We start from the raw sequence: 11,055 nt of genomic DNA on the forward strand, positions 1-11,055 counted from the left end.
CAAGAGGAAGGCAAACCATCGAATAAAAAACAAGCAGATGGGAGAGATATTAAAGTCAAGAAATGGGTGCACTGTAAACCTACTGTAAGCTCACCGGTTTCTTGCTCACCCTAAAAAGTTTTTTTTATGTAGCAAACTCCGAATTGGGGTGTTACAGTCATAAACATGTTTTGTACATTGGGCCCAGAATGCTTTATGCATTCTGCATAATGCAGGATAGCCTTTCAGAGTAGTGTAAAATATATTTCTACAACTCAAATTAATCATGATTTAAGCAGTGGTTCCTCTTCGACCCTTTAATTTTGACCTTTGTACTGTAAAGCGAGTTTCACTTTGACTAATGAGATTAATCCTCTTAAAATGTATGGGTTTTAAATTCTGATGCTTTTATCTAAGATGAGGGTAATAGCACGACTTACCCTCTGTGCCGTCGGGCTCGGCCTGCTCCTCACGCTGTTTCTGCTTGAATTTCATGTTTCCGTGGTGCATGACCGCTCCTGTCAGCTTGTAGATGGCGAGCTTCTCATCTTGGTTGAACCCCAGGATATCGATGGCACTCTGTCATTAAAAGGGAAGCATATTGTGATTGGGATCTTCTACTTAATGGAATTGCCAGGTATTGTTATTCTTACATCCCTTTCTTGTAACGATTTTGGGCGATTAGACATGGACGCCTGTGTTCATTGTAACTTACGTCAGTAGCCAGTAGTTCTTCTACGTCATCGATGCTCTTCACCGCAATCTCACCCTGGCTGATGGTTGGGTAGTCATATGGGTTGGTGGTAATCAGGAGCATCTCTGTTAAAGAGAAATGGTAGAATCCATTGAATAATGCAGTAAGACGCTTAGCAAACAGCTAAATAACTACAGTCTAATGAATTTCATTTGTTTGATGTACATTTATCCAAAACGCTCCCAGGCATCGATGGGTGCGATATTTCCATTATAAACAATGGAAAGTATTTCAATAATTACTGCAAGTGCTAAATATTCCGTTTTACATTTTGATCTTGTCATTGAAATGGAGAATTTCAGATTTCTGTCAATATTTCTTATTTACCCCGATTTATTATCAATTCCCCAATGTTTCGTCTCCGAGGGAATTTTATTAGATCATATCAATCATTCACTTGCACCGGTTTCTGTCTGTGGCTGTTACAATAGGAAACAGCACTCAGGAATGAAGTGACCACAAGGGTTTTTCTATTTTTGTCGCTATGACTGTTATTCTAGCAAACAGGATTGAGGAATGTAGTGAACCACAATGGTTTTCTGTTTTTGGCACTACTAAAATGTCATCTTTTAACACACACTTCCATTGAGTGCAGATAAAAGGAAATTTGAACCATTTTAGAGACTAACCAACAAGCTCCGGCTTCTTGTTGGTCATGATCTGGTAGAAGATGTGGTAGCTCCTCTCAGCTGAGAGCTGGAATGTGACTCTGGACTTTTCCAGCAGGTCTGTAATGCAAAACATATTTTATGTTAGATTATTAAATATAAATCTTTTTAATTTTTGGTTTGAAATGTGTATATGTAATACAGTCTTACATGTTTCAATATCTGCGGAAGCCAGTTTTCCTGTGGTTCCAAAGTGGATTCTGATAAATTTACCCTAAAAAATAAATAGAGGGTACACTTAATACGGTGTTTCTGAGAGACATTAAATGGTTCTTTAGAAACTGAGAATTTGGAAAGATTTGAAAGTCTTACAAAACGGGATGAGTTGTCGTTCCTCACAGTCTTGGCGTTTCCAAAGGCTTCCAGCAGCGGGTTAGCCTGGATGATTTGATCTTCCAGAGTTCCCTATTAGAGAACCAAGGTTTCAGCATCAATTAAGTTGTCATATATAGCATTGTTTTTTCAAATGAATTGGACAGAGAAACAAACCTGCATCTTGTTGCCTGTGCCGGAGCCCTCTTTCTTCTTATCACCCGCGACTGCAATTGTTGCAAAGTACTGGATGACACGCTTGGTGTTCACAGTCTTTCCTGCACCAGATTCTCCGCTGTTGGGAAAATAGGAGATTCAGAAGAATTACTTTAAGAACCTCAGCCACATAGAGTTGCTGATGTAATTCATGCACATCAATTTTTTACTAATGATTTAATACTTACGTAATCAGGACAGACTGATTTTCACGATCTGTTCATGGAATGTTAAAAAAGATTGGGTAAAGCAATGCTATATTTGAGTAGAAATCATAACGGTTAAATAAAGTAAAACTTTACCTGTCAACATGAACTGATAGGCGTTATCAGAGATGGAGAAGATGTGAGGTGGGGCTTCTTGGCGCTTCTTGCCTCTGTAGGCTGCCACTACTTCTGGATTGTACACTGGCAGCCACTTGTAGGGGTTCACAGTGGCACAGAAAAGACCAGAGTAAGTCTGAAATGAAAAAAGGTGATTTAATTGAAATCGAGGAAATAATGATTGGTCAAAGCAAAATGATTTAAACTATAACTCCATTTTCAACTCTGTTAGTGAATTGTAAAGTTATTTTTTATAATACACTTTATGCCCAACTCCCACTGTGCATGGCCTTTAGGTATATACAGCAAGGCCTTTAGGTATATGTAGCCAGGACCTCACCTGCCCTGACACGTGTGCCCTGTCCGCCTGTGCACATACTCCTGCCCTTGGCTCTCCTCCTCTCTTTCATTATCGTTCACTCTCTCTAGCTCCGCTGTCTTTTACTTACCCTTTTAAGAGTCATGAATTGATTCCAATTCACTATTTTTTCACAAAATGGAAAGCAAATCCACTACTTGAGATCGCGACTTATTCTAGTCGCATTTTGGCGCAGGAATCATGCATTGTTTTATGTGTCTTTTGCTGGTGTGGCACTTGAGTTTTCCACTCCCCTGAGTGCCCCTTAGCATTCCGCTGGGATGGAACAACTGAGATCCGACCACTAGTATGGATATTTTTTTCTCTACAGCTCAGAAGTCACAAATTAAACTTGACTGTTAATTTTCAAGATGACAAAAAAAATATCTTCAGAGGCCTTCGCCAGCCAACGACATTTGTCAGAAATTCAGATGTGATTGACAGGAATCTGAGCTCACTGAATCGTGACTTTAGAGTGCACAGATTTAAAATGTGTTAAACCTTTCCACCCTGCTCTGCACCATTTATTTAAGCCTTATATGTCACACACTTCTAAACAGAGTTGTACTACACCAAAGGAAGGTGAAGTTTGATATAAATCTGTCAAGCATTTTTGACTGTTTGTGCAAAAAACTTCATGTGGGAGCTAAAAGGGAAAAACACATCTTTTTTCACCCCACTTTTAATTATTTTTCACTACATGAATCTTCATGAAAATCGACATGCTGGGCCTTATCAGACTACCCATTGAATGGCCAAATTCGATCCAGACCTGTCCATGAAGTCAGAAAGCTATCAGAAACTCAAAAAATATATTTTGAGTGAAAAGCTGTCCTGAACCATAACTCCAAAGTGGTGACTGCCGCTATACAGCAATAACCGAAGGCTTTAATACACATGGATAATTGTGGGTGTTTCTCTGCATTGTGTAAAAATGTTATCTTTTGTGTTGTGAAAGCCCCTGAACATTTCATACATCCACACCCCTAGATATATGGATCTTGTCGTGTTAGTCTCAGTCCCCTGGTTTTGCCTTCTTAGGTTTCACCTCCACTTGCTGTCGGAGCACAGGTTTAATCTCTTGAAGTGGTGGAGCAGAGTGGTGAAGCACGAAGGCATGCCTGGCCTACTTAAGCTCCCACTAACCTGCCATGCACTCTCTGTGCGTTTCTGCCTGCCGCCATGTTGGGTGCATTCTCCTAGGTTTGTAAAAGTGCAGTTTTTCACAGGCGATTGTTTAGTATGAGTATATAATCTCCAGCTAATCAACATGTGTACGTCTGTTGCTTAGTGTAAAGCAGGGCACTGATGTACTCATTGGAAGTGGACCTGGGGCAGCTTTGGTTGTTTCTCCACTGTTATAGCTAAAAAATGAACACGTTGTAATCTTAGTATTACTAAATACAGGCAGGGGCTTTGGGTGTGTTGTCTTCTGCCACTTGTCTATCAGAGTGCCATTCTCACTTTGCTTCAGTCCAAATGACAGTATATGTAGAGATGGAGACTGATCCTAAACCCTTCAGCCACTGACTACTAGGCAATGCCAGTCACATCTTGAATCAGGGCCAGAATAGCCATTCTGTGTTTGACTTGTCAGACAGTGTGAGTTAATGTATAATGGCTGTTTATATGTTTGGGTGCTTAGAGAGGTGTAAGTACCAGGAGGCGAAGGAGTACACTCTGTGAAGACATCTCATCTCCCCCCAGTGCAAACACACAAAGAATAGTACATTTTGCGACACCGCCCCACCCCTGCATAGCCTCCGTGAAGCCGTGAGAAAGTGTTGATACATAACTATCACAAACCACAGGAGCAGCATTTCCAGGACCCACTAGGACATCCAATACAGTCTCAGTCCTTCATTTATCTCTTGGACGCGTTGTACGCGTTGGAGACTTGTAAGTGCAGCCACGTTAAAAATGGGGGTCCTTTTAACATCCGGCACCAAGGAAAAGCTATTATGTGGCCAATTTGCTCCCCACAACCCATACCAGTTCTGCTGGGATATTTCCAATGCTGCATTATTAATCAGTATTTAAATAAATACTTGCTAGTATAACTGCACGAGTGCTCTTAGATATTCGTGTGCGTCTTTGTGTGTGTATTTGTGTATGGGTGTATTTGTGCCTATGTGTATGTTGAATTTTTGGGATTTTTGGATACCTGGTAGTATTCGCTAAACATCTGCATTTCGACTTCGTGAGTGTGTGAGTGTGTATTGTACCTGTGTGTGTATGGATGCCTGCATACTGTAACTTTGAATGTATGCACTAGACCAGTGCCAGGCCTGTAGGCTTTACCAAGGAGTGCTTATTTTAGCTATCTGTGGCACTTTTATCATTGCCAGAACCATTATTTTGCAGAGCACCATGCCTACTGCGATTCAGTGAGTGTTTTTCTGATTGGTCACAGAGGTCCATTCTGTGTCCTCAGACTTCTGGTGCTAATGGTACATGTACATAAGCAAGAGTGCGCTATTGTGTGCTTGGCTTCTTTTTGTCATGCATGGAATATATGGGACATACTCTTTTACATAATGTTTCGTGTGGTTAAATGTCTACTGTAAATACTATCAAGGCGTCTTGCCATTTAAAGCTGTTTGTGGGTTTCTTCTATTCAGTAAGTTACTTTGTGTAAACTGTTTCATCAGTGTAAACTCCCTCTGGCTAAACCCAAGCTTGCCGTGCGATAAGCAAATGGCTGATTCATTAGTTGGTGGCGCTAAAAAGACTGAATTAGTAAGGGGTCCTCGGGACTTCTCCAAGTCAAAGGGTGTGACACTTAGGAAGTATGAAATGTGTAGCTTCAGACCAGGGGCGTCTCATAGGTTTGATTTTCTGGGGGGAAGCAGGGGCTGCGCTCATTGCCTGGACATTGTTTGGGGATATGGTGGGAAATGTCAGTTGGTATTTCATTCTTCTTGTACTTACATAGATCATCCAGGCTGCGTATCGCTCGGCGAGGTTGAACAGCACGGAGGCTTCATTCAGATGGGTCATTATGACCATGTCTTCAATCTTGTCGTACTTGGGAGGATTCTGAGGGTAGACTTGGGTGTCTTTGACTGTTACAGTCTGTAAAGAAAGAAATACAGACACCGATAAAGTTGGAATTAAGCAGAGACGCCTGGCTACATTATAATGCTAGACTTGTTCTTGTCATTGTTGGTATAAGTTTATTTTTACCCTTCCATCGTCGGTCTTCACGGTGACTTTGCCACCCTCTCGGGCCGTGATGGTTCCTTTGACGAAAAGCTCTTTTTCGTCATCTACGAAGCAGGTGTTCTTGGCATCAAATGGCCTGTTCTGGGCTTCCAGGCGCTCCTTTTCAGACTTACGCAAATACTGCGCAGCCTCCCCAAACACTGCCATTTCTGAGTCCGACGACATGACTGCCGACAGTTACTAGAGTAAAAAAATAAAAAAAATAAAAATAAAGGAAAATACTTTTTACTCCTGCAAACACACCTCAGCGGACTTTTAAATTTGGCGAATGGAAATTATGATGGGCATTTCAGCATTTGCACATAATGTCTATGTGGTGGAGCTCTAACTATCACCAATAACCGCACGAACTCAATTGGGCAGCTCAGTGGGGAGTTGCACTTTTTTTATTGGTGGGTTGAATCGGACTCTGCTCAGTAAAGATAGACGGGTGTTATTTTCCAATCTGCTCAGAAGCCTGTATGGAATAAGTTCATGCTTTCTGTCCAGTTCTCTGTGCATTAGTGTCAGATTCACCAACGCACCCCCACAAGTCCCTCTGATTGGATTCCCTACTGTAGTCACTGCAGAGCGCCCACCAGTGATGCAGCATGGAGCCTGGATGCTCTTCTGCAGAACAATCCTCACTTTTGCTGTGCTGCAGCCTGCGTGAAGTATGTAGAGCTCCCCAACCTGTCCCTTGCACAACACTGAAAGCTCACACTGTTTTAGGAAGGGTGTGTTTTGTCAGTGGCGGCTGGTGAACTTGGGAAAGGTTGGCCTTATTGTCACTAGCGGGCACACTAAGCACACTTATCTTCCTGGGTAAAAAACACTAACATGAGCATTTGATGTAGTAATATTTAAGAACATTGACTGAAAACTATAAATCCTAGATAATTCCGCTATACATTTTCAAGCTAACTCCTGTAATTTTTCCAAACATAAATACCATCTTGGGTCTTTTCGCTCACTTACATCTACATAATTTCCCTTTTGTCCTCCTGCCCCATCCAAGTGGATTATCATAAATTCAATACGAATGACTGAAAGGCACTGAATTAGAAAGTGAAATGTTACACTGGTGTCACAATCTCAGCTTCAGAAAACAGACCTATCCTTAAGGTGAATGTTGTACAGGAAATACGTCCAATTCATTCAATCACTCTTGCATGCATTTTCAAAGCTAATGCACTGCTGTGCCTGATTGTTGACTGTTGAGTGCTGTCCTGCGTCTCCTCTGCTTAAACAAAGTGGCGTGTGCCAATCTTTTGTGGTGACACTAGGCAGAGAACTGCTGCTGGCGACCCCACAGCCACTGTGTGATCTTGTTAGACTACAGATGAAATGCACCTGTCTACAATTTCCAACCCCGCTGTTGATATCCTTCACGTTATCAACTCAGATGCAGCTTTGCACAGTTGCACATTGAAGCTGGGCTTCAAGCTCCAGGTGGTGCAAGGTTCCGGTTCCCTCCATGGACGACAGAGTAATACCCTCTGCGCTGTGAAGTTGCATGAAGGGCATGCCTGGGTGCTGGGTAGCTCACCTCAGAAATGCTCATGCAGTATGGAATACATTCTGTGTATATTAGATAATGAATTCATATTATGCAGATCTCCCCCACGATGAAGCAGTCGCAGACATGTTGTTTTTAGCAGTAAAGTCCTCTGCTTCAGGCTGGAGTACAGAGTGCATGAGGAAATGATCTCTCACCGAAGGCGAGTATTAGTACAACCAGTGCTTAATTTGTAAATAAAAACGTGCCAGTGCCCAAAGCCCTCATTTTAAACACGCAGCTGCTGCAATTAAATGTGCGAGCTCGGAATACTGAGGCAGCGGAATCCTGAAGCCATCTCGGACCTCTTCAATCCATTTATAGCCACTCCCTGTCCCTTCAGCTCACTCTTGCAGCTTCCGTTTTTTCCCATTGTGACGCTTGTTGATTTTTCTTTTCCTCCGGCTTTCCCATATGTGTCTTTTGCTCGCAGTAAATGGTTGAGGCAGAAAAGTAAGTGATTGCCCTCAAAAATAAGTGCGGTGTCCCGTACCGGAAACAACAGGCACAAATTAAGCACTGAGTGCAACCTCTGTCTGGAGGGGGCTGAAGCCCCAGATGCAGAAACTCCAGTGCAGTGTTACAATTCTAGGTGAGTCCCCTCAATGTGCTTTTTTACTTCTATGGTGGTCTGCGTAAAATCTGCCGAGAATGTACTATTTTTATGGTGCATCTGTTCCGAGGAACAGTTTCTTTGAACGTTTTCTGTTAAATAAAAGACAGCGCCACTGAGCAAAGACTTAACCGCAGCCTCAGTGTTTCAAAACTCTGTGTTACAATTTAGGGAATCCCAGCTGAGGCCGTTAAAGTGTCAGAGTTATCGCTCCATGAAAAGCAGGTGCCTTAAATAGTTTAGGAACCACAAGTAGCTATGTAGTTAACAATGGCATTTAGGCGCTGTCATAAGACCCTCATCTTAAACCGAGAGTTATATTCAGTCCCTTGGAGAGGTGACTGGTAATCTAACCTCAGACACCTAACTGGGAAGCACATGACTATATGGTCTGGTATTCAACAGGTGCCCCGAAGGGGCCAGGCCAGACTCGAGAGGTGCAGTATGATAGCCTGTTAAATGTTAATGTTAAATACTTCATTTAAAGTTCTTTAGAAATGTGAAATTCCAGTTAGAGGAAACTAAACGTGCTTTGCTTTGATATGGAAGTTTTTTTTTTTTAAATTAAAATAAGCACTCATTTTGTGATTGGTGTACTATAGACACTCTCTGCTACATTGCACTGGAATACTGGCAGCATTTTGTGGCACGTTTAATTCACTGGTCACATTGGCTCCCTCCCAAAGTGATATCTTACCCGTCTATTGCTTCTTTATAGCACTACGAGGCGAGCCTGGACCTCCACTCATGCTGAGTGCTAGAGAAAGCTTGTGTTTACGAAGACACCATTCTAGATTACAGTGTTGTGCCTTTCAGAGGCCTAAAGGAGCTTGCAGGTCACTTTCCAAATACCGTTAGTTTTGACCTCCCCACTTGCCGGTTATTATTCCACTGGCTGCCACATTCTGTGGAGGAGTTATTGAATTTTAGAAATTCTGAATGTCATCCAAGTCGGTCTCAGAAGTAGGCCTCTGAATATTTGTTATTTGAGTTTCCCGAATATGCATTTGGCACATGCATAGCAAACATGTTGCCATCATTATTCTGAAGTAATGGTAAATAATATTCATCTCCTTGCAACTCTTCCAGTAGTTCAAATAGTGAAGAAAAGGTATCATCAGATCTTAGAATAAGTCATAAGTGTGTTTTTTTTGTCCAAAAAGATATTGTAAGGAAGGGCGACAATGTGCTGCTCAACTTCTCTCAAACTTCCTTCCTTCCAAATCCAATTTACCGTCTTCTATTCAATTCTATAAGTAAGAGGTTTTGAAATAGTGGAGGTTTTTAGCAGTGAATACATGCCAGACCCATGGGAATGGCTTCTTGGCCAGGAATGCAGCTAACCTGGACTTTGACTGCAAACTCGTCTTAAGCATTTTGCGTGTTTCTTCCAAATGAAGGAAGATAAAGCCACAAAAACAATTCTTGGTGGGAAGATTTCCAAGTTATCTGCCAGTGTTACCTATCACCTCCTCAGGACCCTGGTCTCTGGATATGGACTGTCTCACCTGAGTTGGAAGCCTCTGTACTGTTACCCTGTGCATGTGGCATTACTGTGTTTATTTAGGGTAGCGCATCATGAAGTGAGTGCACAACCACACAAGCCCCGAGATCCTTCTCTGCCCACCAGCCTCACTTATTTCTACGCTTTTCTGTTGGAGCAGGACTAACGCAGCTCAGCACAGAATACGCCGTGTAGCGAGCACAGGGTCTGCGTGCATCTAGGGGCAGCAGAAGCAGATGATGACATCCTGTTAATTCATGCCCAAGCGCCAAACCTTTCTACTATGCAGTGTCCTCCTGAGTGGGATCGAGTCTTACCTCACAATGCCTCTTGCTTCAGAAACCAAAACCTTCACGGAGCCCCTGTAAAGAAAACACAGCCATTAAGTAATTAGGACCAAACATCACAGTTTTGCTGCCTTTCTGCAACTTGTAGTATGTGCATGCATTTCCACTCTAAGTTGTGAATGTTTTTTCGCTACAACGCTTGGGTGTGATGGAGAAAGGGTGCAGGAGGGTATGAAAGTAGCATTAAGTGTCTGAGTTCTTGAAAACGTACCCTCCCTTCACACCTTAAACGACATAAAACGGTACCCCCAGAGCTGATGCACTTACCGGAAAGTCTGAAGCTTCAGTAGTGGGACTTCATCCCTCCTTATATACAAGGTCCATCTGCTGATTCAGCGCGGGTGACCTTCTACTTGTGGAAATCAGAAACCGAATGCGACAAAATCTGCACTTAAATCTATAAATAACGGCGGTAATTAAACATGATCGTGGATGGCAAGTGGCGGCCAGCTATCATATAGATAGAACATTAGTGATGCCGGAGCTATGTGTGCACGGCATGGTGCTCCGGCGCCTGCCTATGTCAGGAATCTCCAGCGTTTACAGCATCCCTTTTAATACAGCAAAGCTCTGCCAATGATGGAGCTGACGATCCAACCAGGGACGCGCTGCACGCTGGAGGGAGAGCACGTACATCTAAGCAATATTGAATGAACTGTTTCATGACGTGGTCGTTTCTTGGTCAAAAGCCAAACTGCTGGCAGGTGCATTCTCCTTGATCAGAAGCACAGATTTCCTCTGTTTGAATCTTCGGTCACCCGGGCCTGTACAGCGTGTAAAGCTTTTCTATACGACCCCTCGTATGTTCTTATCCCAGACTTCCGTAGCACTTCACTTCAATTGCCCCAACAGGCCTTTCATCAGTTATGTTACCCCTGTCAGGGAGGGACCATTGTAGTCGACTACTCTTTGCTCCCAACTGGCTGCATTCCGCTCATAGCTCGCTGCTCTTCGGTCACCAGTATTTCACTTCACAAAATACCTTTTTGATAGTTTTGACCTCGTTTCTGAATCATTTAGGGCATTTAGTGCGAGAATGCAGTACGGATTGGAAATGGGTTTTCCTAGATGGTTTTATTTCAAATGAAAGTATGAATGCGTGAACCCGGTGGAAGGAAAACATTGTGTTTTTGTGCATGTTTTTATGAGGATTTAAACACACGTTAGAATTGTAAGATATGAATTAAGACACAGTGGGAGCACGTCTCATCAGTATTTG

The 11,055-nt window shown here is 42.6% G+C and overlaps 1 protein-coding gene across 1 annotated transcript in view; it reads right to left on the bottom strand.

Annotated features, from left to right (window-relative positions):
• LOC138260985 (myosin-4-like) overlaps positions 1-9,878 on the bottom strand; it is a 34,033-nt gene extending 24,155 nt beyond the window's left edge. Inside the window, exons 1-11 of the mRNA XM_069209553.1 lie at positions 9,807-9,878; positions 5,797-6,015; positions 5,542-5,685; positions 2,232-2,388; positions 2,118-2,145; positions 1,891-2,008; positions 1,714-1,806; positions 1,552-1,615; positions 1,363-1,461; positions 695-798; positions 420-558 (exon numbers count right to left, since the gene is read on the bottom strand). Of these exons, the coding sequence (XP_069065654.1) occupies positions 420-558; positions 695-798; positions 1,363-1,461; positions 1,552-1,615; positions 1,714-1,806; positions 1,891-2,008; positions 2,118-2,145; positions 2,232-2,388; positions 5,542-5,685; positions 5,797-6,000 (1,150 nt within the window). The 5' untranslated portion in view covers positions 6,001-6,015; positions 9,807-9,878. The remainder of the gene's footprint in view (positions 1-419; positions 559-694; positions 799-1,362; positions 1,462-1,551; positions 1,616-1,713; positions 1,807-1,890; positions 2,009-2,117; positions 2,146-2,231; positions 2,389-5,541; positions 5,686-5,796; positions 6,016-9,806) is intronic.
• Positions 9,879-11,055: the final 1,177 nt, after the last annotated feature.

The sequence above is a fragment of the Pleurodeles waltl genome, chromosome 10 (genome assembly GCF_031143425.1).
Source record: "Pleurodeles waltl isolate 20211129_DDA chromosome 10, aPleWal1.hap1.20221129, whole genome shotgun sequence".
In the NCBI taxonomy this organism is placed as follows: Eukaryota; Metazoa; Chordata; class Amphibia; order Caudata; family Salamandridae; genus Pleurodeles; species Pleurodeles waltl.